The sequence below is a fragment of the Marmota marmota genome, unplaced genomic scaffold (assembly GCF_001458135.2).
Source record: "Marmota marmota marmota unplaced genomic scaffold, marMar, whole genome shotgun sequence".
In the NCBI taxonomy this organism is placed as follows: domain Eukaryota; kingdom Metazoa; phylum Chordata; class Mammalia; order Rodentia; family Sciuridae; genus Marmota; species Marmota marmota.
The window spans coordinates 2,762,010-2,789,254 of NW_025999897.1; the positions used below are offsets into that span (position 1 = coordinate 2,762,010).

The window sequence follows — 27,245 nt, forward strand, 5'->3', positions numbered from 1 at the left end:
AAAAAAAAAAAAAAAAAGAAAAATATATTTTTCATATTAAAAAATACAAAACCAACATTTATGTGACCTTTAAATATAAAATGTAGCTTTAGAGAAATTTCAAGCCACCTTGAACTTCATCAGAGCATGGTTGTTTAGTCACTCTCTTTAGTCTCATGAATTATTGCAATCAATTTAGACACATGTTGCCCCAGGACCTTTCTTCAAGTGGAAAAAAACTGATCCTAGTTCACTGCAGGGAAGACATTTTGAATTTTTGAATACCAGAGTAGGCCTACTTGGTTATCAATATAGGCATACTGGAACATTTCTAGAAACCTTTGACTTTTCTGTGATACCACCTGATTCCACTGAGGTACATCCCCAATCCTTGGGATTTTCTTAATGCTATGAAATTAAAGGTGAAACCTATGTTTGTTTTGTGTATAGAGTAAGAAGAGCAAGTGGCACCAGTTAATTGATAGGGGGAAATGAGATCTCTTCTGTTAAAATTCTGACTAAAATTTACACAGTACTTGAGAATAGATTAAATGCCACTGTTATGAAAATAAGATAATGTTGGGGCTAGGGCTGTAGCTAAGTGGTAGAGTGCTTGTCTAGCATGTGGGAGGCACTGGGTTCGATTCTCAGCACCACATATAAATACAATAAAAGTCCATCAACAACTAAAAAAATATTAAAAAAAAAAGATAATCTTACACAGACTTAACCATCAAAATTAACTTAAGACAGGTTGGAATTGAAAGCAAAATTAAAGAATCTGGAGCTGCTGGTATACTCATGGTATTTTTGCTTATATAAGTCTCCTTTGTTTAGGGAATGTTTTAAAAATTTTTATCATGTACATTTTTTAAAAATATTTATTTAGTTGTAGATGAATATACAGTATCTTTATTTTTATGTGATGCTGAGGATCGAACACAGTGCCTCACACATGCGAGGCAAGCACTTTACTGCTGAGCTACAGCCTTAGCCCCTTTATCATGTACTTTTTGCATCATGTGAACATGTGGTAGAATAAGAGAAAGTGTTTTTTTTTGTTTTTTTTTTTTTTTGGTGATTCTAGAGATTGAACCCAGGGGCAATTGAAAGCTGAGCTATCCTCCCAGCCCTTTCCATTTTTTATTTTGTGACGGAGTTTCTAAGTGCCCAGGCTGGTCTCAAACTTGGAGTCTTCCTTCCTGCCTTAGCTTCCCAAGTAGCTAGGTGCCACTGAGCCTGGCAAGAGACGATTCTTAATTCTGAATTTAAATCCCCCAAATAATGAAGTTATCTCAGCTTAATGTAGAATTAAATACTAAGCACTATGGTATGATTCTTAACCTTAAGAAATTCAGTGTGAAATGAAGAACTGTAAAACTAATCGTAAGATTGTATAGTTGGTGAGTGGTAGGCAAGGTTATATGTAGATAGGGAAAATGAATCTGTTGTTTTTAGTGGGACCTGAGACAAAAAAAAGAGAATGTGATATTTGCTTCATACGTTTTGGGAATCTGTGGTTATTTGTGTATGTATTTATAATTATTATATCTTCCTGATGGATTGACCTTCTTATTGTTATAAAATGTCCCTCTTTATAGATAATATTTTAGTTGCTGTTTGCCTGGTATACTTTTTTCCATCTTTTTACTTCCGTCCTTTCATACCTTTGAATCCAGCGTGTCTTCTGTAGGCAGCATATCACTAGAATTTTTTAAAAAATAAATCATGCCTGAACGTTTATGCCTTTTTATTGGATTGTTAACCCATTTATACTTATTGTTACTATTTATGGTTTTTACCTCTGGCTCTTTATAAAACTATTTCTCCTTTATTACCTCCTTTTATATTAAGCTATACATATTTTTTAGCATCATATTTTAATTCCTTTAATAAACTATATATATTTTATTTTTTTTACCTAGCAGTTTCTCTAGGACTCATTATATTTATCTTACTAGAATCTACCTCAAATTGTTACTAACTTCTCAATGATACATAGAACCTTTACTTCTACATACAGTGTAAATGACTTCTTTTTTCTTTCTTTCCTTTTTATGCTGGTGTTACGCAATTAATACACATATGCACATACAACAAACTGAATAATACGTTGTTATACTAAGAACAGAGCAGGGAGGAAGAGCAGGAAGAAAAGATTAACATTAAACAGATACATGAGGTGGGATGGAAAGGGAGAGAAAAGGGAAATTGCATGGTAATGGAGGGAGACCCTCATTGTTATACAAAATTACATATAAGAGGTTGTGAGGGGAATGGGAAAATAAACAAGGAGAAATATGAATTACAGTGGATGGGGTAGAGAGAGAAGATGGGAGGGGAGGGAGGGGGGATGGTAGAGGATAGGAAAGGTAGCAGAATACAACAGTTACTAATAGGGCATTATGTAAAAATGTGGATGTGTAACCGATGTGATTCTGCAATCTGTATTTGGGGTAAAATTGGGAGTTCATAACCAACTTGAATCTAATGTATGAAATATGATATGTCAAGAGCTTTATAATGTTTTTCAACAACCAATAAAAAAAAAATTAAAAAAAAAATCTAATGAAAAAAAAATAATACGTTGTTATAATTATACTTTATATGATCTTATTTAAAATTTTCTGAGAGAAAGTGGGACTAGCATATATTTAAGAGTTTGCTATATTAACCTTCTTATTTAATATTTCTGATTCTCATCATTTCTCTGTGTTACTGTCTGGTGCCATTTTTCACCCACTTCCTTTGTGCTTTCATTGTCATACGTATTAGTTTTCTGTATGTTATAGCCTAACATGTTTTACGCAGTTGCTCTTTAATTTAGTTAAGAGGGGAAAGGAGAGGAAATGTGCTTCTGTACTTCATCTTATGATTACCCACATAATAACCTGTTCAGTAGTGCTCTGTGTGGATTTGACATTTGCTGGTGACACTTGCTTTTTGCCTCAAGGACTTCTTTTAGTATTTCTGGTATAGAGAGTCTTCTACTAAGGATTCTCAGGTTTTGTTTATTTAGGAATGTCTGTTTTGCCTTAATTTTTGAAAGGTTTTGCTGGATATGAGATTACTGGTTGAGGTTTTTTTTTTTCTTTCAGCACATGGAAATGTGTTCCCATTGCTTACTAGCCTCTGTTGTTTTTGATGTGAAGTCATATGTTAATTGTATTAGAATCTCTTTGTAAGTGATGTGTTGTTTTTCCTCTTGTTTACAAAATTTTATTTTTGTCTTTGACTTTCAAGATTTTGACTATGATATGTTTAGGTGTGCATCTGGATGTGTTTATCTTACTTGAAGTCATTGACACTGGATGCAAAGATAAGTGTTTTTCATCAGATACGGAAACTTTTTAGCCATCATTTCTTTGAACTCTCTTTTGTTGGTTTTTGGTACTGGGGATTGAACCCAGGGGTGCTTTATCGATGAGCTACATGGCCTTGAATTTGGGCTCTTCCTATCTCAGCTTCTGAATTGCTGGGATTGTAGGTAAGTTCTCTGAACATTTTTAATGTTTTTATTTCGTTGCATTCCTGTTCTGGTTTTCACATTATATGTATGTTGGTGAGCTTAATGGTGTCCCTTTGTTCATTTTTTTGTCACTGTTTTTGCTCATTGTTCTTGAGGTTGCATAATCTGTCTTCACATTTACTGAGTTGTTCTTCTGTCAGCTCAAATCTACTTTTGAGTCCCTTGGCTTAGTTTTTCTTTTCATTTATTTTACTTTTCAGCTGCTTGGAGCATATATTGTTCCACAGTGTGATCCAGTGAAGTTGGGTTTTGGCAGAGGCAGAGTATTGCCAGTTTGTGAGGCTTGGCAGAGGTTATGGAGTAGTTGCTGGGGGAAGGTTTGGAACTTGCTCTGTGCTGGCTGTCCCACTGGCATCCACCCTAGTAACAGAATCTCTGTGAATGTATGTGTGTGTTTTGTGTGTATGTGTGTGATATGTATCCTGCCATCTAGCTGCTTCCACTACCAGTGTGGACCTTCTGTAACCTAGACTGGAAGAGGTTGGAATTTGCAGATTTTCATAGGCTGCTGAATAGGACTTCTCTTCTGGGAGTCTGTTCTGGGAAATGGGGAAGATGGGAACTGTCATTGGCTACCAAACACATTGAATCAGCTCTCATCCAATGCAGAGCTGTACAGGAAAGGGGGGCTGCACTTTCACCCACTGTCCCACTTTGGGCTTCCCTGTGTAGCAGGAGATGGGGATCAGGGAATAGGCACTGTCTACTTCCAGCTGCTCAACTTTCTGCAGTGTGTGGCAACATAAAATAAGATCTGCCAGTGTTTACAGGTTGCCAAACCACCAGGAATAGCTCCATTACCCCAGGGAACTAAGGGAGATGGGAACTGCCAAGATAGAAGTTGCCTGAAGAGACAGTCCTATGAGACAGAGCTGTGAAGAGGGCAGGGGGTGGAGTGCAGCACCTAGCTTACTGAGTTCTGCAGGTTTTATTGAGTAAATGCTTTTTACTTTCTTCTGAACTCTTTGATCAATCTCCAGAGCCTTTACCTGTTCTGGCCAGCTTCATGGATACTTGTTTGGGAGAGGTTTCCCCAAGCTTCTCATACCAACATCTGAACTACAGTTTTATGCTGTCAAGAATCTAAGGCTGCGCAGCGATCAGAGGAATAAAGTGGAGAAATGATTATGTGTTGCTTAGTGATAGGATCTCTGTGGCAGGGGACACAGGAGAGGTGTCTCCCAAGTTTTATCTTCCTCTATGTCTAGTCACATGGGTAAAACCAGCTTCTTTTTTATTCTTTACTGTAATATACTTAACCCCACCCTTTTTTGTTACCCATAGTGAGAATACCAACCAGTGTTTAGTCTGGTTTGTTATTTAGAGTCCTTGAGCAGCCTGTGTATTTGATGCCCTGCTGTGTATCATTATTACAATAGTAGACAACTATAGTGCCTATTCCCTGATCCCCATCTCCTGTAGTCATTCATTGAATTTGTATCTAGAAACAGGAACTGCTTCCCAGCCAATAATCCTCAAGGTCTTGAAAAGACAAAAATTGTCAATTTGCTCTAAATTATAAATTCAAATAAATATTATTAAATGGCAAATAAATTGTCTACTTAAGCCAGGCAAGGTGACACGCTCCCATGGTCCCAACTACTGGGGAGGCTGTGATGGTAATGTCACTGGGGCTCACAAGTTTCAGACTAGCCTGGGCAACATAGCAAGACCCCATCTCAAAAGTTGAAGTAGTACTTAAAAGACATGTTTTAAAATTTCTCTTTTTGCTGTATGCTTTTCAGGTCTTGCCTGACCCTGGATTGATGCGCGCGCGCTCACACACACACACACACACACACACACACACACACACACAATTAGCGCTCTGTTTTGTAAATAGATCATAATTGCTTAGTAGGCAAGGAACATGTTTTATTAATCTTTGTATTTCCCACTATGCCATACATTGAAATTATTTGATTAATTCATCAAGTTAAAATAGGTCAAATTATACTAAAAACCCTATCTTAATCCAGTAAGTAGGGTCCAAAATATTCAGTTGCATAAAATATATTGTTATTTTATTGCAAAGATAATGAAATGGCCTAGCTGAACTTGTGCCACAAGAAGGCTATGCATTCTGAAAGTCTCTCTCTCTGATGTAAATTTGTATTTGGTGTCAGCTGATGGTTATTGGCTGGTCCACGTACTTACTCAGTGGTAGAGAAGGCATTGCTGTACCCTGCTTGTATTGTTGGGACTTAATGGTACACTGATTACAGGAATCTTCTAGTTGGCTAGTTTCATTAGCCTAATCTGGTGGGAGCAGACTAAGAAGCACTGGTTATGTGAGGACTTGTTTTCCTAATTTCATATCCTTTTCCTGTTCTTCTTTCTGTACAGAAGCTTGAGCCTATTCCCAGTTAAGCATGGAGCTAGGTGAAGGATGTGGGCCAATTACATTGTCTCTTATTTTCAGGTTTTCACTGGTTACATTATTATAGAATTTTACTGTTTAAAATGTGAATATAAATTTATTTTTATCACTTTGTTCACACCAGCAAAACATAATTCCCATTTAGAGGTATTTTTTTAAATGGCTTTTGCTAAAATGGGATCCTTTATAAATCTATTTCACTTACTGTATTCTTTCTCCAAACACTGGTAAAAACTTTAATATGTGTGTATGTGTGTGTTTAAAGGTATTTGAAGTGGTGGAACGTGTAGAAGAGTTAAGAAGGAAGTGGCCAGTAGCGTGGGGAAAGTTGGATGATGGCAGTATTGGTGTGGTGACTCCATATGCTGATCAAGTGTTCAGGATACGTGCTGAACTTCGAAAAAAGAGATTATCTGATGTTAATGTGGAAAGGGTGCTAAATGTTCAAGGTAAGCATTAATTGGAATAAAGTAAGTTATTAAATGCTTAAGGCCTAAAGTGTGTTCACATTTGATTTTTGTAGATAGACACAGTACCTTTACTTTATTTATTTATTTTTATGTGGTGCTGAGGATCCAACCTAGTGTCTCACTTGTGCTAGGCAAGTGCCTTACCACTGAGCTACACAACCTGAGCCCCTCACATTTAATTTTTAATTCTTATAAAAGATATTAGATCTTTAAGAGATCGTAGATCACTTCTGGACCAGCAATGAAGAATTGCCTCACTGTTTTCCAGAATGGCTTCACCATTTTACATTGCCACTAGCATCCTCACCATTTATTATCTAGCACTTATATTTTTTAAAATGCAATGCTTTATTAAATCAGTGATTCAGAATGACAATCTCAAGCATTTTAAAAAAATTTTGTCTTGTAGGAAAGCAATTCAGAGTTTTGTTTCTTAGCACAGTACGGACAAGACATACTTGTAAGCATAAACAGACACCAATTAAAAAGAAAGAGCAACTTCTGGAAGATTCCACAGAAGACTTAGATTATGGTTTTTTATCTAACTACAAGCTTCTCAACACTGCCATCACAAGAGCGCAGTCCCTGGTTGCTGTGGTGGGTGATCCCATTGCTCTGTGTTCTATTGGAAGATGCAGGTAATCATGTTACTGATTGACATATTAAAGGGGGAAATGTGAAGTAATTTGTATGTCTGTGTATACATGTATATTTATGACCTTTTGGCTAATTAAAATCAGGCTTCAATGGAAATGGAAAAGTATATTACTTTGGGTATATTCATTATATGCATAATTGTGTATTCATTAATTTAATCATCATTTAGCAGATACTTCCTTAGTGCCTTCTCTGTTTTAAACATTCTTTTATCCACTGGAGATACATCAATGAACAAAGCAGACAAAAATCTCTGCCCTTGTGGGCTTATGTTTTATTGGGGAGTAAAGAAAGACTGACAGTGAACTAAATAAGAATATTGTATAGTATTTTTAAAAATATTTATTTTTTAGGTGTAGTAGGACACAATACCTTTATTTTATTTATTTATTTTTATATGGTGCTGAGGATCAAACCCAGGGCCTCGCACATGCTAGGTGAGTGCTCTGCCACTGAGCTACAACCCCAGCTCTTGTATAGTATTTTATTTAGTAAGTATAATGTAAAAGAAACAGGACAATAAGAGGAATTAGACATGAATGTATGAGGCAGACTGGTTTTTGATGCAGTCAGAGCTGGCCTCCTGAGAAGCCAACTTTGGCAACAAGAGCTATGAAGTGTCCAGGAAGAGGAGCAGCTAGTACTAGGAGCCTGGGTGGTTTGGGGTGGTTTTGCATTGGTGTATCTTTGATGGAGGTGTTGAGAGCCACAGCGGAACGGCCCCTGGCATTTTGCCAGAAGGAATGGTTGAAAGGTGACGCCAGGGAGCCATTAAGATGATGATAATTAAGTTAAGCTGTGTATAATTGCTGTGACTGGATGATGCTGGATTGAAACATAAATAGACCCCTGCTGTCCGGGTGCTCACTACTTTTGAGTTCCTGTTGAGTTCTGGTTGAGTTCTTGCGGGGATTCCTAGAGGGGGATTCCTAGAGAGTTCCAGTTGGTTGGTGAAGGCCTGGGGGAAGGAGTTCCAGTTGGTGTGTGGTGTTCCTGGAAGGGCCGAGTGGGTGGCCGAGTGGGTGGCCGAGTGGGTGGCCGGGGAAGTTCGGGCAATAAAGGAGTTCCTGTTTGAACCTAAAAGTGCCTCCAGGCGGCTTGGTTATTTTGTGCCCAGCCAGACTGAGGCAGGGAGGCTGAATTTTGTATTGCCTGCTTCCCCTCCCCTTTTATTGTTACTTTAGTTTCAATTTTTTATGAATTCCCTTTGTAGTAGTTTCTCTCAATACTTCAACGTAAGTAATTCTTTGCATCTGGTAAATTCAGAGGATATTAAAATTAAAGGGGGTTAGAAGTGGCCATTACTTGTCTCTAGGTAGGATTGTTCACATTCATTAGGCTGTAGTTATAAGGAACAGTTCTACTAAAATGTGGTTTAAATATCAACCGAAACAAAAAGTTTTCTCTCTATTCTTGTGATTTTTACTAGTTAATAGAAATTTAAACTGTATGAGGCCAGTCCTATTTGTCCTTTGGAGTATTGAAAATCTGTGTCAACATTTTTTCTAAAGGCATTTGAACAGAAATTTATAATATTCCTTATGAGAAAGAAAGAAATAAAGACATTCATTAGAGATTACTTAAAATTTTATATGTGCAGTAATATCTTTCACAGTAAGTTCAAAATATAGAAAGAAATTTAGACATTCCCAAATCTGCCTTGGCTAATTGTTTCTTTTTTTTTTTTTAATTTATTTTTTAGTTTTAGGTGGACACAATATCTTTATTTTATTTTTATGAGGTGCTGAGGATCGAACACAGTGCCTCATGCATGCTAGGCGAGCACTTTACCACTGAGCCACAACTCCAGCCCCTAATTATTTCTTTTTAACATGTGAGAATCAAAGTAGAAAAAACTGTTAGGACATGACTCTTTAGAAATCATGTTTTCTGTTCTGTGTAGGTGTGGCAAAATTAACTGCCTGTTTTCATATTTAGCAGGAAAAAAATTTCTAAGAGAAAGGGTCAATTTGGGACCTTTAAGAATAAGGTTCATGTATTAGTTTAAGACTCCAAAAGAAGTTAATTTTCTTGAAAGGGGAAAGCTATTCACAAAGGAATCAAGTAAATGATTATAATGTATGGCTACATTAGGAAAAATAACTTTCTTTTAAAATAACAAAGCTTGGAGGAATCATGATGTTATCTACAGTTTTGTTTTAACATGTCCTTAATTTATCATTTAAAAAATAGATTGCCATTCATTTGGAGTCACTAATGACAAGCTGTAGGGAAAGGAATATATTACTTTCCAGGTTACAAATGAGTAGAACTACATGTATTAATAAGTTTACTCTCATCATGAGAATTTTATTTTTTAGTTACTTTATGTCCATTGAAAGTGTATTTGGTTAGGATGTTGCTGTGGTATTTTTCCATTGTTGTTTTAGTTATCATTTGGTGAGAACGTATATAATTTGATTAAAATTTATTATATTAAAACATATAGAACAGGATGACAGAACAACTAGACACTTTTGGGGAAAGAAGAGTCATGAGTATAGTGTGAAGCTACATCACTGTTGGGCTGTATAAGTAACTGCAAATATTTACGAACCTGAATATTTTTAAAGAAACCTTTCATTGAGCCGTATCATGCTGTCAGTTGAATGAGGTCAGTACTTCTTATCCCTCCTCTGACACGAATTCTTATTTTCTCAGAACAAATAAATGAAGAATTCTTCCTGAAGTCACTCTGTCAAATTGTCCAGGGCTAATTTTTAACTTGAAACTAGGTCTTCTGGTTGCTTATTTTTATCTTCTTAGCTGGAATATGCCAAGAACCTCGAATTAATTTATTTGCTAAGCAAAATATTTTCAGGGAAATAATAAATGGTGTGTGTGTGGGGGTAGGGATCATACATTCCGTAACTAAATGGGAATAATAATTGTGACTGTAGTCTTGAGTTGATGGTTGAGACACAGATGTTTAAACTTTAATCTTGTTAATTTCATTAGAAATTAACTTACTCTCACACTGCAAGTAAAGCTGGATAATATAATGTGATTTTCAGGTCCTATAAAAATGAAGAACACTCTCCCTCACTTTTCATTTGATATTTATAAAAATATTAGCATAATATTCCTAGATTATAATCAAGTTCAAGGAATGATTTTTGTATAAAGTCAGTTATATATCAGTCAGTTATATATATTTTTTGTTTTATTTTTAAATGGGATTTTTTCTATTAGCCTGAAATAAATGTAGTAAACTTCTCCCCACCCTGTTCTCCGTGCTAGCAGATGCTAACACTGTGGCAACCGATTATTGACAGCTCTCCTTCTGCCACGTGCTAGGTTATGTGCCTTGCACACATTGCCTGATTCAGTCATCCCAACAATTCTGCAATGTGGCTATTTTATTTGCATTTGAAATAGCAGCCCAATCCAGAGAGTTTAAATAAGTGCCCAACGTGACAAGGCTATTATGTGGTTCACTCAGACAGATGTCAGACTGACTTCACGGTTCAGGCTCTTTCCCAGGAAGTGATGAATACACAATAGATCTACACTTTGCACTGAGTCGTGGAGACAGGGGAGGGTGGTAACATGGTGATAACATTTCCCTACTCTGCTGTGTATAAGGGGAAAATTTCTTTCCTTTAATTGAATTTCTTCATTAGCACATTTCATTAACTTGGGGGAAATGTAAACATGTAGAGGGATCTTGTAGTGATCTTAGGACATCAAGTAATTATTTTATTTTTAAATATTGTTTTTAGTTTTAGATGGACACATGCCTTTATTTTATTTATTATTTTTATGTGGTGCTGAAGATCCAACCCAGTACCTCACGTGTACTCTACCACTGAGCTGTAACCCCAGCCTGATTTTTTTAAAAATATTTTTTAGTTGTTGATGGACCTTCTTTATTATATTTATTTGTATATGGTGCTGAGAATCGAACCCTTGGCTCACGCATGCTAGGCAAGCGCACTACCACTGAGTCATAGCCACGGCCCAGCCTGATTTTTTTTTTTTTTTTTAGTTGGACACAATATCTTTACTTTTATGTGGTGCTAAGGATCGAACCCCGGGCCTCGCACGTGCTAGGCAAACACTCTACTGCTGAGCCACAATTCCATCCTCCCAGCCTGATTTTTTTAAAAATCAGTTTTTATTCAAGTAATTCTTCAGTATTCTGTTAGTGATCCTAGAAAAAGGTTAACATAAAAACCAAAGCAAACTTTGTATTCATGTTTTTGTTCAGTGATTAAAAGGAAGGACATGTCCTTTGAAATACCTGAAATTATATTACAATGAAGACATATTTGGGTTCCCAAACCAATATAACTAGAAGAAAGAAATGGTAAGCATAAACAATTTAGGGAAGGTGTTGAGAATTAGGAAGGCTTTACATAACCTTAGTGAATTCTTAGCCTCATTATGAATATAGTCAGTTCTCAAATGGTCTTCCAGTGATGAGTGTTCAGAATGCCTCATCATGCCATGCGTAGCACTTCAGTAAAGTTTTGGGAATTCATAGGCAATGTGAATAGTCTTGGAAAGAGCCTTCACTAAGAGAAAAAACAAAATTCTTTCTAGCTTTAAAATGTAGAAGTTTTGAAGGAAAAATACATTTCTCTGAAAGTTTAGAAGTGAGAAATAGTCTTTTCAATAATAAGGAATGATAATAGTAATATTGCTGATGCCCTCTTTTACACATGTGGAAATTGAGGTATAAAGATAGGATAAGTAATTTGCTGGAGTCAGCTCAGTTACTGGGTGCTAGAACCAGGCATCTATTTGCTCTATCAATGGCAGAATAAGAAGACAAGCCCTGGGCTGGGGATGTGGCTCAAGCGGTAGCGCGCTCGCCTGGCATGCGTGCGGCCCGGGTTCGATCCTCAGCACCACATACAAACAAAGATGTTGTGTCTGCTGAAAACTAAACAATAAACATTAAAAAATTCTCTCTTTAAAAAAAAAAGAAGACAAGCCAGATTTGAAATATAAATTTCAGATTACTTTTGGAACTCGGCTAACTTGATTAATTTATAGTAAGTATTTAGCGTTTTTTCTAAAATGAGGTTTTTTAGCTCAAAGGTAATTAAATTTTTTTTTATTCCATAGGATCTTTTAGACAAAGACTCTGTCACTGAGCCACTGGCTTCTCGTATAAAGTGTGAAGTTCTTTGATGGCTCTGCTTAATTCAGTGCTGCTTCAGATCTTGTTTGATGCAGCTAAGGTCATTGAGGGCAATAGAAGGAGGGTTTAGAGTGTAAGAAGGTAGTTCAAACATAGACCAGCCAGGCATGGTGGTGCACACCTGTAATCCCAGTGGCTCTGGAGACAGAGATAGGAGAATCGTGAGTTTAAAGCCCGCCTCAGCAAAAGCAAGGCACTAAGCAACTCAGTGAGACCCTCTCTCTAAATAAAATACAAAATAGGGCTGGGGATGTGGCTCAGTGGTTCAGTATCCCTGAGTTCAATCCTTAGTACAAAACAAAAAAACAAAAAAAAACAAGATCTGGCATTTGGACTGCCTAAGCTGGAAATGAAAATATTGAATTGATATTACAAACTGAGCTAGAGAGTAAGAGCCAATCCATTTTTTTTCTTTGTCCTATTTGTTTTGGAAGTCCAACACAAAAGTGAAATACCACTCTGTGGAACTAATATTTTTACCAGTTAGACTGAAAAATAAACCTTAAACTCTTCCTTATCAGTACAGTATGAAGTAGAATTATGTTAATAAATATTCATACAGTTGAATATTGTGGCTATTCCAATCAAAGAGAGTGGAAGGTTATGGACTTTTGATTCTGAGTGCTGTCTTAGAGATAACCTTCCTCAGGTTTTCTCATGTTATAATGAGAAAGAAACTTGATTTCTTCAGAAGGGTTCTTCAGAATAAAAATACAACTTTTCAGTGTACATTTCTTTGCAACACACATTTACAGTAGCTTGAGTAATTCTTGTTAGCTTTTGTGTCTTATAGTCAGAAAGCACAAAATATTTAATATTTTGTGGTATGTTTTACTTTTCTGTTGTTACATATATGCCTAAAATTTATTTTGGACCATATTTCTTTCTTTCTTTGGTACTGGGCATCAAACTCAGGACCTGAGGCATGCTAGGCAAGTGCTCTTCCACTGAGCTACCTGTAATCCCAGTGGCTGGACCTATGCTTAAACCCATATTTAAAAGATTAGAAAAGAGGGCTGATCTGTAGCTCAGTAGTAAAGTGCTTGCATAATATGTACTAGGTACTGAGTTTGGTCCCCAGCACTGTTAAAAACAAAGCAAAAGAAAAGTTTGAAAAGATTGTATACACATCTATAAGGAAAACATGGTTGGTTCAGCATTTAACTCAGCAAAGTTTTGTGAATATATTAATAACCCAATTCCTAAACTAACTCTTATAAACCTTTCCATTTATGCTTCTTGAAGCCATCTTGGTTACTTGCTGTCCACCTGGACACCAGGATATCAGCTTGGGAAGAAGCCATGCCTTATCTTTTATAGCATAATAAAATGTTATTTGAACTTCATATTAAACATAGGTATGCATATTATAATAGTCATTTAAAATTTAAAACCTTTTTATATGTTTCTTATAATAAGTATTTAGTATTTTTAGTATTTAGAGATCTGTTTTCAAAACTTTAAGAATAACAATATGAAGGGCTGGGATTGTGGCTCAGTGGTAGAGTGCTTGACTAGCATGTGTGAGGCCCTCTGTTCAATTCTCAGCACCACATATAAATAAATAAAATAAAGGTCCATCGACAACTAAAAAAAAAATTTTTTTAAATAACAATATGAAACTGCAATAAGTTTGAGTGCATTTTTCTTTAGTACATATTGATTAGGAGATAATCAACATTAAAATTAATATTCCAACTCCCTGTATTTTACATAATTTTTAAATACTCATAACTTAGTCAATGTTATAAGATGTGCTTATGACAAGCATCAGCTAAGTAAGAGAAAAACATAGGAGCAGATGGCTGTTTTATTTATTTATTTTTGGTACCAGGAATTGAACTCAGGGGCAGTTGACCACTGAGCCACATCTCCAGCCCTAATTTGTACTTGATTTAGAGACAGGATCTCACTGAGTTGCTTAGTGCCTTGCTTTTGCTGAAGCTGGCTTTGAACTCACAGTCCCCTTGAGCCACTGGCATTACAGGCATGAGCCACCACACCTGGCTGCAGACGGTTATTTGTTATTTTTATAGAATCCTCATGAGAATTATGTACTTTGTGGCGCAAATTTATTTCCTGAATTGCTTTTCTTGGTCATCTAGCACCAAGCTACTTTGACATTATAAGTCATAAAAATATATACATATTAACTTGAATCATATAAATTGTATTACATTATATATATGTATATGTAATATGTACTTACAGTCATGCATTGCTTGATGATATGTTCTGACAAATGCATTGTTAGGTAATTTTATCATTATGGGAACATCCTAGAGTATATTTACCCAAACTAAAATAGCTGTCCCATTTCTAGGTGATAACATCCTAGAGTATATTTACACAAACTAAGATAGCTGTCCCAGTTCTAGGTGATAACATCTTAGGGAACCACTGTTATATATGCAATCTGTTGTCCAAAGCATGGTTGATGGTGTGTGAAGAAAAACATGTATTTATGAGTGTGCCCTGAAGTACTTAACTTTCTATACATTGAATTACTATCAGCTTTGAAATCCTTGGTTGTTATGTGTATAACAAAAACATCATTCTGTATCGGCACTGATAATTGAACATTGATTATGTTACTTGCATTGATGAGCCAAAATTTTGTGCAAGCCTATTTCTATGTATCATACTATTTATGAGGCATGGCTCTAGTTTAAGCACCAAATTTCTGAAATCTTGTGATTGTCGTAGGAAGATTGCACCTAAATCATAATGAGATGACTACTGGATTTAAGAGTTTGGGACTGGGGGGAGACAGAATTTGAAATTATCCTTAGTCACTTTTATATTCATTTCTGTGGTCTCATCCTGATCTTGTAAATCTTTTCTGTAGGAAGTTTTGGGAGCGGTTTATTGCCCTGTGTCATGAAAATAACAGTCTACATGGGATCACATTTGAACAGATCAAGGCTCAGTTAGAAGCTTTAGAACTAAAGAAGACATATGTGTTGAATCCGTTGGCTCCTGAATTTATTCCCCGGGCACTAAGACTGCAGAATTCAGGAAATAGCAACAAGCAGCAGCAATCACCACCCAAGGTAAAGCCTCCCTTAATGAAGCTGTAGAGTTGAAAGGGTAAGAACAGCGCTACAGCATCAAAGTTTATTGGGTTGCAAGTTACTTTAAGCTTCAGAATTGAAGACTGCATTTGGTGACCAGCAGTTTCTGCAAGTAATTTGTCTAGATTTGGCATGTAATAAAAATACAGTGCATTTTTACCACCTACTTAAGGTCGTAATCATCCTCCAAAAGTTTTTAAGTTGGGTTTGGGGTTGTGGCTCAGTGGTAGAGCTCTAGCCTAGCACGTGTGTGGCACTGGATTCAATCAGCACCACATAAAAATAAATGTATTGTGTCCATTCTCAACTAAAAAAAAATACATTAAAAAAAGTATCTGAAAATGTGTGGTATCCTTTGTGTACTATACCTTCTCAGTCCTCACTGCTGATAGACTTGGTTTTATCTGTCAGCTAAGATGTGAATAAAACAACACAGTTTAAAACATCCTGCATCTTATAACACAGCATATTATTTATAAGGATTATGTTATAATAATAATATTTGTATAAAGAAGATAAGTCTAATCTTTCATTGATGACCGACTCATTTCAAACGGTATTTGACATTGAGGAAATTTAGCCAGCTTCTTAAAGATTGATTTTTTGACTCATTTTTGTTCTTTAGGAAGAATCCAGTCAGAGGGAGTGGGGTTGGGAGAGTTGAGGCTCTTTCCGCTTTTGAATGGCAGTTATTTTGGGCAGAGACAGTTGGCTTATTTTCTAGAGTGTCTAAAAAATATTCTAAAATGTCTAAAAAAACATCCTAAAAGGAAGGTTCTGATAATGGCACATATAGTATTTACTCTAGTATTTTTATACATTTATAGTCCTCAGTGTGGTATGAAACTTATTTACATGAATTAAAAGAGTTAGTGTTGAACTTTATTACACCTCATGTGCCAGCAATAGTGAATGGCTTGTTTTGAAAGTCTTTAGGCTAAATAGGTATTAAGCTGAGAACTACTTTCTATGTTAACATACTGCTGCTGTATATTATTGGTAAATAAAAATGTACATAATGTGCAATAATGCTTTAATGATTTGGCATTATCAGAGGATTAAGCATTCTGCATAAATGAGTTTATCTTATATGCCAGGTGCTAAAGAGGCATACATCAGCAAATTTTAGCCCCTCAGTTCTCTTGTGGCAGGTGTTGGAAGAGGTAAAAGAATGATGGTCAGAGGAAGTAAGTAGATTCAAGGCAACTTCTACCATGGAGCTCTTGTTCAGGAAGTTTGTGAGTGGATAGAGAGAGTTGGAAAGTAGGGAAAATGTAAAAAATTAACTTAGAACAGAAATTTTTATTTGTATTGTTTGCTGCCTTAGTGTCTGTGCCTAGAGCAATATCTTGCACATAATAGGTGCTTTGACATATTTTTTAAACAAATGAGTAAGCTTAGCTTAAGAGTTTTATGTTAGTAAGCTTTCCATTACTGTAATAAATGCCTGAGATAATCAGTTTATGAAGAGAAAAGTTTTGTTTTGGTTCACAGTTTTAGAGGTTATAGTCCATGATCAGTTGGCCCCATTGCTTTGGGCCTATGGTTGCTTTTCTTGTCACTAGTATGTGACAGAGCAAAACCATTCATTTTATGTCTGGGGAGTGAAAGAGGAAAAACAGGAAGGGGCCAAGTCCTATGGTCTCCTCCAAGGGCATGGCCTTGAAGACCTCTACTAGGCCCCACCTCTTAAAGGGTCTACCACCTTCCAATAGTGTCAAGCTAGGGACCAAGCCTTGAATACATAGCCATTTGGGGGATACTCCAAACCCAAACTATAGCAAGTACTTACAAAAGATGAGTGCTTTGGGAGAACAGGTGACATGTCTATAGGGGACAGCAAGTAGCTTAGGGTATGTAAGAGTAGGGTACCTATGTAGAAACTTCCTAATTTTATTGTTTTTTATTTAAAATGTCGCAAAACCTTGTAGCCCTTTGCACATTCTTCAGTACTACACAAAACTCTTACTTGAGCTGTGTAAGCATCAAGTAATTACTGTAGCTGGCACTAGATTTAAGCCATGATGCCATACATATACAGTCCTTAAGCAAGACCCTGCAGTTTGCCTTTTGTTGTTGTTATTTTTTAAAGGTGGAGAATATATATATTTAGTCCATTTGTTTTTCTAAAATCAAAAAGTCCCTGAAGGCAAAAATCCTATTCTGTATGTTTTATGACCCCTAGTGCTTAGCCCCATTCATTGCACATAGTAGGTGCTAAGAAAGTATCTGATAAATGAATAATGGTTATGGCCCATAATGTGGCGTTTTGCTTTCAATAAACTGTCTCGTAAAATTTATCCTGGGGCTGGGGTTGTGGCTCAGCGGTGGAGCGCTCACATAGCACGTGTGAGGCTCTGGGTTCGATCCTCAGCACCACATAAAAATAAATAAATAAAATAAAAGTAGTATGTCTGACTACAACTAAAAAAATATAAGAGCACAAATTTAAAAAATAATATATCCTAAACTTTTTAGAAAATCTTTTTTTTTTTAAAAGAGACATAGACAAGAAATCAGAGGCTTTTCTTTTCTTTTTTTTTTAAAGAGAGAGAGAGAGAGAATTTTTAATATTTTTTTTTTAGTTCTCAGTGGACACAAAATTTTTGTTTGTATGTGGTGCTGAGTATCAAACCCAGGCCACATGCATGCCAGGCAAGCGCCCTACCGCTTGAGCCACATCCCCAGCCCTAGAAAATCTTTTTCACTGATTCTATAGATGTTATCATCTTTGTCAGTGGCTAACCAAATCATTTATCAGCTTATTCTTATTTCATCTCTGTCCTGCTTTCCCATCCTACCACTTCCACATGTATGTGCTGGAGAATTTTGAAACAAATCCCAGTTATTTTATTTCATGTGCAAGAATCTTAATGAAGGGGGATTTAATTCATTATAGAAAAGGATGGTATTTCTTAAATGGGATGCTGAGCCATTCTATTTTTTCAAGTTTCCTTAATTTTAACACAATTCTGTATATAAGAAATATTTTAAATCAGTATCTCTAATGTTAGAATCTCTAATGTTAGAATAGAATTTAAAATCCCAATAAGGTTCATGTAAATAAAATCATTACAAGGTTGCATGATGGCTAAAAGTGCTCCTGGGCATGCCTCCTCAGGACTAATTTGACAACAAAACATAGTGATAGCTGTGCAAAAACCAAGGAGCTTTATTGTCCTAATACTTCTGTGGTAAGATTTAGCCAAGATGCAAAATGTCAGGGGACCTAGAAGGAGGTGATCCTGTGTGGCCTTCCATCACTGCACTCTCTAGGGCACTTGGTGGGAGCAGTGTTTGGAAGCTTTGCAGATATGGCCAGTTTCATTTGAACATGACCCAGAAGACAGATCATGTTTAAAAATGTATCCTCTGAAGACCATCCCATTGTTTTACATATTTTAGTTTGTTAGTTAGGTTTTTTTTTTTTTTTTTTTTTACCATTGGTACCCAGCTGCTGATGTTATGTCTCAGTGTCCAGTGATAAGAAAATGTGTCAGGCTTATTTACCTTGGTAGTCAGGATGGACATATGGTGGGCCCCTCAGTAAACATTTGTTGAAAGAATAAATGGGCAAAAGTGAGTAAATGAAAAAATAAATATTTGAATGAATAAGTGGCAGATGATATAAACTATATTTGAATATAAGCAATGGATGATATGAGCTACTTTTGCTTAAAAAATCCTGATGTTAATTAGTGTTCTGCCTAAGATAAGGATGCTTTCTGAGATTTATTATTAGAAAGGAGTTAGTTTTGGAATGACTTTTACACATAGTTAGCTCTAGCTTAGTGCTACATTATTATTTTATTTATAAGCTATCAAACAGTTTATTTTGAGTAAACTAAGTAAATCTCCTGCTCTAAGTTAAAAGACGCTAGACAACCCAGAGTGCTGATGTTTTTGTCCAGCAGCTTCCAGTTGTGTAGGGTAGGACTGCCCTGGACTGTGGTTACTCTTTGTATTAGCTTCCCATTGCTGCTGTAACAAGTTACCACAAACATAGGGACTCAAACAGTACCAGTTTATCATCTCATAGTTCTCTGGGTCAGATGCTGGGACTGGCTTACTTGCTTTCTCTGCTCTGGGTTTTACAAGGTGGGGATTGAGGTGTTGGCTGACTGGATTCTTACCTGGAGCCTTGGGAAAGAATCTGGTTCCAAGTTGATGCAGGTTGTTGGCAGAATCTAGTTTCTGCAATTGTAGGACTGATATCCTTATTTCCTTGCTGGCTATCAGTTACTAGCATTCCTAGCTTGTAGAAGCCTGTTGCTGTTTCTCAGAGGTACCCCTGCAGCTTGGAGCCAGCAACGGTGCATTGTTTCCTTCTGTCCCACAGAATTTCTTCTACCACATCTCTTATTTCTTCTTCCACTGCACCTTTCTGAGCTAGGGAGATTTCTCTGCTTTTAGAGCTCATATTACTAGATAGGGTCCAACCAGATAATCCAGGCTACTTTCCCTATTTTAAGTCACAACTTTGACTCTATTTGCAGAGTCCTTTTTGCCACATAACATATCACGTCCATAGGACCCATGCTTAGAGTGTGCACATCATTCAGGTGCTGCAGCCTCCCACATTCTGACCAACTGCTGTGCTTTCTCTCTGTGGTTTGCTCTTCATAGTTGTCCCTTGTTCATGGGTCATTAGCAAGCCATAGTGATAGGTTTGGAGGCTTTAAAATCTAAATGGTTTGTTACCCTCTTGGAACTATCTTATCTCTCTGTGTCACTGGCTTTTCTTTCTTCTGTCAGTGTATGTGCCTTTGGCTGCTCTTGTCACTTCTAATTGCTCTGCTTCTGATCTTACCCCCTACTCCTGACATCTCAGTGTTTGCCATTTTCTTTTCCCTTTTTCTCCTTTCTTATCAATTCACTGTTTCTCAGAAGTTTGTTTTTTATAGCTGCTGCCAGTCACTATGAATATTTTTCTCTTCTGGCTACCATTAGCCAACTATCATTCTTTTTGGCTTTTTTTTATGACTTTTTAAGACTTAGATACCTTCATCCACTCATAATCAACACACTTTAAACCTTCAGTGTTTACTGATGTTCTAAGTATCTAACATCTTTGACAGTTGCATGTGTAGATAAATTAAGTGTCATTGTATTTTTTGCTTTGGTCAAGAATGAATTTTTCTTCCTCTTGTAGGCATTATCCCCTTTAGTTTTCTGATGTTATGTACAAATAAATTTTGTATATATCTAGAGGTAAGTTGCATAGTGTGCCACTTTTTCCTCAGCTTACTTAGCATGTGTTAGTTACATTTTTTTATTAAGAAGAAAAAGACTTAAAAAGTTCAGAATTTGAGAGCATTGTGTCTCAAATATCGTTTCTGCCCAAATGTTTTCATTTTTAATGGTAGAAGAAGATATCAGTATGTAAATCTGCCATTGCTTTTTTTAAAAATAAATCCTTCATTGATGGACATTCAGATAAACATTTAGCACACATATAAACTGTGCCACAATGAACATCTGTGCTCTAATCCATAATTATTTCATCTGGATAAATTCCTGAAAGAGCAAATCCAGGATTAAAGTATATGTGCATTTTTAAAAATATTTATTTTTTAGTTGTAGATGGACAAATACCTTTACTTTGTTTATTTATTTATTTTTTGTGGTGCTGAGGATCAAACTTGTGTCTCACAAATGCAAGGCAAGCGCTCTGCCACTGAGCTATAACCCCAACCCTGTATGTGCATTTTTGATGCTTCTAATATATATTGCCAAATTACTGTCTAGCAATTAGCTAGATTCTCTCAAGCAAATTATGATAGTCTTTTTTCCTGTTCCTTTAGAAAATTTTGTACTTTCAGATATTATGAATCATATTCAAAATGCCATAAATCCCAAGTCATGTTTATATTCTGTTACTATTTTAAAGATTTCATCCTCAAAAATAGAAGACTGAAATTTTTCCCTGAAAAAGCAGTTTTTACGTTTTGTCATTTAATTCTTAGAAAATTTAGAAGAAGCTACAAAGGAATAAAGTTTATGTTTCAGACATGTAGGTTGCATTTTTTTTTTTTTTTAATTAAGAAAATTCATTGAGAAAAGAAGTTTAGATAGCCTTAATTTGGAAAAGAAAAAACTGGGGGACCAGAAATGGTCCTATTATTTATAAAAAAAAATATTTGAATGAATAAGTGGCAGATGACCTATTATTTATAAAAAGAAAGTTGGCTCAAAGCAGTCTAATAGCTACTAATTATAGACCCACCGTTTTTAAATTTTAATTGTTGCCATTTACATTTAATTTGTATATGATTAGGAAAAGGGTTCTTGTTCTCTAATATTAAACATGTTCAAATTATAATTTATTGGTTTTGATTTTTTTTTCTTTAAAGGGAAAAAGCCTCCATCATACTCAGAATGATCATTTCCAAAATGATGGAATTGGTAAGTAGAAAAATTATCCTATCCTATCCTTTTATGATATGAAATTCAGTCCAGATTTCACTATGTGAATGAAAGTGAATCCCTTTACCATCTCTCCCTCTTTTTCTTTCTCGGGAATTCACAACACAGACAATCACTTAATTCTTTTATTTTATTTTATCAGTTAATTCTTTTCTTTTATTTTTTTTATGTCAGTGCCTTGATGTGTCATTTTTTTAAAAAGGGGTCATTTTGTAGGCACCAGCATATGTATCCAGGAGTTTTGAGAAAAAACGTTTAAGCCTTTTATGCTTATAATTATTATTTTTTTTTCCCCCTTGGTACCAGGGATGGAACCCTGGGGCACTCAAACCACCGAGCCACATCCTCAACCCTTTTTTGTATTTTACTTAGAGGCAGGGTTTCACTGAGTTGCTTAGGACCTCACTAAGTTGCTGAGGCTGGCTTTGAACTCTCAGTCCTCCTGTCTCAGCCTCCTGAGCTGCTGGGATTACAGGCATGCACCACTGTGCCTGGCTGCAACGTCATAAATTTTCAGAATTTATTTCTCTCCAACAAATGTGAGATCGTATAGATTTGAAGATAAAGTTTATTTAAATGATTTTAAAGGTTGTAGAATTATGCTTTTAAAGGAATGATTACTTAATCTTCATTTTGTATGTAGCTATATTATATTGCAAGTCAAAACTTTATTCTGAAGAATCGTATATTTTCCTGGTCCCAGAGGACTGTTTACTAGGAGTATGTGCACATGTGGGTGAAGAATACCTGTCTGGCTCCTACAAGCTAATTTGTACAGCTCATGCTGATTTTAGAGAACTTATAAGCTATTTTATGCCACATCTGGGAAATACATTTTGCTGTTGGGTGACTTAAGTTATTTTTGTCTAGGTAAATATATATAGCTATTGAGTGCATCCTTTTTCTGTTTATTTTTCAGTTCCTCCCAATCCTTCTGTACTGATTGGCAATCCTATTAGAGCATATACTCCTCCACCTCCTCTTGGACCTCACCCAAATTTGGGGAAATCTCCAAGCCCTGTTCAAAGAATAGATCCTCACACTGGGACAAGTATTCTTTATGTACCTGCTGTCTATGGAGGGAACGTAGTTATGTCGGTGCCTTTGCCTGTAAGTAAATACTTGTGTGAAATAGTTATGGTTGAATAAAGTAAATAGGTTTCAGTAAATTTTTTTTTTTTTAAATGTTTTATTTATTTATTTTTAAGTTTTCGGTGGACACAACATCTTTGTTTGTATGTGGTGCTGAGGATCGAACCTGGGCCGCACGCATGCCAGGCGAGCGCGCTACCGCTTGAGCCACATCCCCAGCCCCGGTTTCAGTAAATTTAGTGACAGTTCCAAATAGTCCCAACCTTATTTTTTTTGGTGGTTCTAGGGATGGAAACCAGGTCCTCAAAACGTTCTAGGCAGGTGCTCTACCATTGAGCTATGTCTCCAGCTCTAACCTCTTTTAAAGTAACTTATCTTTAACTGTTGAATTTTGAAATGACCAAAGAAATATGTATTGTGGCTTATAATTTGTTACTCTATTACCAGAAATATTCATTCTTTATAAAGAGATCTGTAAATTGAATGTTTTGATTTAGAAGGTTTTATGTTCTTTTTTTTGGTGGTGGGGATACTGGGGGTTGAACTCAGGGGCACTCAACTACTGAGCCACATCCTCAGTCCTATTTTGTATTTTCTTTAGACACAGGGTTTTTCACTGAGTTACTTAGCGCCTTGATTTTGCTGTTGCTGGCTTTGAACTTCTGATCCTCCTGTCTTCAGCCTCCAGAGCTACTGAGAGGTTTTATGTTCTTTTAAAATATTTTTTTTTCTGAAGAAATTGGACTGAAAGTTAACAGAACTAGTAACTTGGTCTCTTGTTTTAAAAAACAATGCTTTTATTTTATCTTTTGTTTTTTATTCCTACATAATTCTCAAAATTTTCTTGATACATAGAATTCACTGGAGGAGGCAGAGGGGGTTGGGTTAGTGTAGTCCTTTTAGATCTCAATTTGTCTGAGAAATTCTAGGCCTTATGAAACCTTTCTGCCATTTAGAAATGTTTCTGAATCCTTTCTAAGGGTATGGGCTTTCAGATACTTCCATATTGTATCATAAACCCATTTTTTAATTTTCTTTAGGGTTTTAAAATACTTTTGTCAATTTTGTTTGTGTGTGTGTGTGTGTGTGTGAGAGAGAGAGAGAGAGAGAGAGAGAGAATATTTCCAAATTCAGCAGTTTTGGCCTAGGAAGTAATTTCTTTCATGTAAGTGAAGTACTGTAATTTCAGACAGAGGTGATTATTACAAAAGATCTTTTGCACCCCCACCCACACCCCAGAAAGGGGAAGGTGCTAAAATGCGAATGTGCTGTAGCCTTGTTGGCTATGGTAGTTCACAGCCATGGTAGCCATGGAGAGTAATTGTGAGTAAGAAATAGGTAATTTATGCCCACTCCCTGTGAACTTCAGAGTTTAGTGGAGTTATTTCTTCCCAGCCTGGCAACATTATACATCATCAGCTATAAATAGAATGTCTCTTAGGTTTTAAAATTCACTTCACTAGGTCAGAGAGGCTTTTATTATGTAAGATTCCTAAGAGTCTGCATGTAATAGTTATATCGTAATAAAATAATAGGGACAGTAGTTCAGATGTTATATTTATTCCTTTTATGTTAATGTGCAGACATCATGTGTCTAGATATACCTAAACAAGTTTTCTGTTTCTGTATTTTAAGGTAGAGTTGATTTCATCAAAAGCAGTAATGGAAGTAGTGATCTATTTGAATTAATGAATAAGTGAACTTTAAATGCTATAAAGGAAATAATTAAATATGTTTACATTAAATGATTTACTTTTTGAGTGAGACACCTTAGACTAAATTCTTCCTTCACTTTACCTCCTGTTCTCTAATTAAGTCTATTAAACTACATAACTATGCAGTTTATTTAAGAAGATAATTTTTGTGGTAATCTGTGACATGCATATGTTCTTATTAAGGGGAAATGATTTAAGAATGTAAAATGATTTAATGCCTCAATTTATTCTGAATCTGAAAAGTGACCCATTTTTCCTTACACACTAAAAATTCAGGGAGTCCTTTTTGTACACTTAAGACATAGCAATTTGATTCTACCAATTGATACAGTTAAGTAGCACTGACTTTGTAGTTGCTCATTTTGATAGTTGTCCTCTGTGTTGGTGTATGCTTTTTCTAATCAAAGTACTATAGAAGTTTGCATTCCAAAATATACTTAATGCAATTACTTTATTTCTTGTAATAACCTAGGTACCATGGACAGGATACCAGGGTAGGTTTGCAGTTGATCCTCGAATTATTACACATCAAGCAGCAATGGCCTACAATATGAACCTATTACATACACATGGACGGGGATCTCCTATACCTTATGGCCTTGGACATCATCCACCTGTCAGCATAGGGCAGCCACAGAATCAGCATCTGGAGAAGGATCAACATGAACAAAATAGAAATGGTAGGTTGCTATGCTGTACTCTGTTCATAAACTGATGGCATGCAGAGTTCTGTCCACAGTATGATTGTTAATCATGGACTATTGAAATCAACCTGTTACAATAACCATGGATCCTCATTCCAGATGACATAAATATGTACACAGGTACAAATTTTGCATGTAATTTCAGAGTGTCCTTTAGGTTAAACCCTACCTTATGATTTGTTTTACTGATTTCCTGAAATATATTAAATTTTAATATTTTGAATTATGTATATAATAGTCATTTAAAATTGCAAAGAAAAGTCCTTTCCTTCCAATTTTGTTAACCCAAAATATTCTTGTAGTGTACTAAGCATTAATGTTATTGTGGGATAGTTGATATAAAATATGTATTTCTTATGCAAATTTACCAGAATTATAGGTAAGAAAAAAATTACCTATTACTTTTCTTAGTTAAGTTTATGGAAGTATGATTTATACGCAGTAAAAATCACTCTTTAAAAATGTATGGTTTGATGAGTTTTAATAAATACACAGAGTTGTTAACTACCATCAAAATCAAGGTACAAGATATCACATAACCTCAAAAAGTTTCCTGATGCCCCTTTGCAGACATTCCCATCCCCTGAGCCCAAACCTGGACAACCACTAGCTTGTACTTATATTTTGTCTTTGGATGTCATATAAATGGAATTGCAGGGTATATAGGTGTTCATGTTTGGCTGTGTTGACTGCTTTTGATCTTTCATCAGGTAGTATGAGTGAGTTGCTTGCTCCTTTTTATTCTTGATTAGTATTTCACTATATGGGTACACCCACGATGTGTTTATCCACCCATAATTGGTGGATACAGTAGTTTTCTAGTTTTTGATTCTCATGAATAAAGCTGCTGTGAACATTCATGTTTTCATTTCTCTTTGGTAAATACCTAGAAGGGAGATTGCTGTGCATATTGTAAATACATTTTTAACTTTATAAGAAACTGCCATATTATTTTCCAAAGTAGCTGTACTATTTTTCATTTCTACCAATAATGTGTGAGATTTCCCTTTGTTCCACATTCTCACCAACATTTGGTATTGTCAGACTTTGTTATTTTACCCTTGCTGGTGAATATTTGATGGCAGGTTGCTGTGGCATTAATTTGCATGTCCCTAATAACTGCTAATACTGAGTATCTTTTCTTTGTGCTTATTTGCCACGTGTGTATCTTCTTTGATGAAATGTCTATTCATATCATTTGCCCACTTTATTATTGGGTTTTTTGTCTTTTAAGTTTTAAGTTTTTAATATATTTTAGATAGAAAACTTTAATTAGATAATATGCTTTGAAAATATTTTCTCCCAGAATATGACTTTGGCTTCCTTTCATTTTCTTAAGAGTATCTTTCAAAAGAAGTTTTTATTTTTGATGAGGTCCAGTTTATCCATTTATTTTTCTATGAATTGTGTTTTGGTGTTGTGTCTAAAACATCTTTTTCTAACCCAAGGTCACAAAGGTCTTTTCTTGTTTTCTTCTAGAAGTCTTAGACTATTAACTCTGACTTTTAGGTCCATTTTGAGTTAAATTTTGTATTTTATACGAGGTAATGATTATAGTCTTCTTGTTTTGCATATATATATGTTCAGCTGTTCCAGCATCATTTGTTGAAAAATCTGTCCTCCTCTTGAGCTCCTTTGGGACCCCTCTTGAAAATCATTTGGCCATATACTTGGACTCTGTTCTCTTCTGTTAATACATATGTTTGTGTTCATGCCGAATATGCTGTCTTGATTGCTGTGGCTTTATAAAAGTCAGGAAAGCAGGTAGTATAAGTCCTCTGACTTGATTCTTCTTTTCCAAAATTGCCTTTTCCAGGTATTATCTTATATACATTTTAGAATAAGCTTTTCAGTTTCTACCTGAAAAGATTTTGATTGGGATGTGTTAAGTTTTTAGGTCGATTTTGGGAGAATAGACATCTTAACAATATTTAGTCTTTTGATCCAAGAATAGGCGTGTGTGTATGTGTGTGTGTGTATGTGTGTGTGTGTGTGTGTGTATGTATATATATATATATATATATATTTATTTTTTTTTTTTTTTTCGGCTTTTTTTTTAAGTTTTTTAAT

At 35.6% G+C, this 27,245-nt stretch overlaps 1 protein-coding gene across 2 annotated transcripts in view; it reads left to right on the forward strand.

Annotated features, from left to right (window-relative positions):
* Helz (helicase with zinc finger) overlaps positions 1 to 27,245 on the forward strand; it is a 167,804-nt gene that overhangs the window by 102,479 nt on the left and 38,080 nt on the right. For both annotated transcript variants that reach the window (XM_015504838.2, XM_015504839.2), the window contains exons 21-26: positions 6,154 to 6,337; positions 6,768 to 6,996; positions 15,013 to 15,217; positions 21,592 to 21,643; positions 22,584 to 22,774; positions 24,944 to 25,151. In XM_015504838.2, the coding sequence (XP_015360324.1) occupies positions 6,154 to 6,337; positions 6,768 to 6,996; positions 15,013 to 15,217; positions 21,592 to 21,643; positions 22,584 to 22,774; positions 24,944 to 25,151 (1,069 nt within the window). The remainder of the gene's footprint in view (positions 1 to 6,153; positions 6,338 to 6,767; positions 6,997 to 15,012; positions 15,218 to 21,591; positions 21,644 to 22,583; positions 22,775 to 24,943; positions 25,152 to 27,245) is intronic.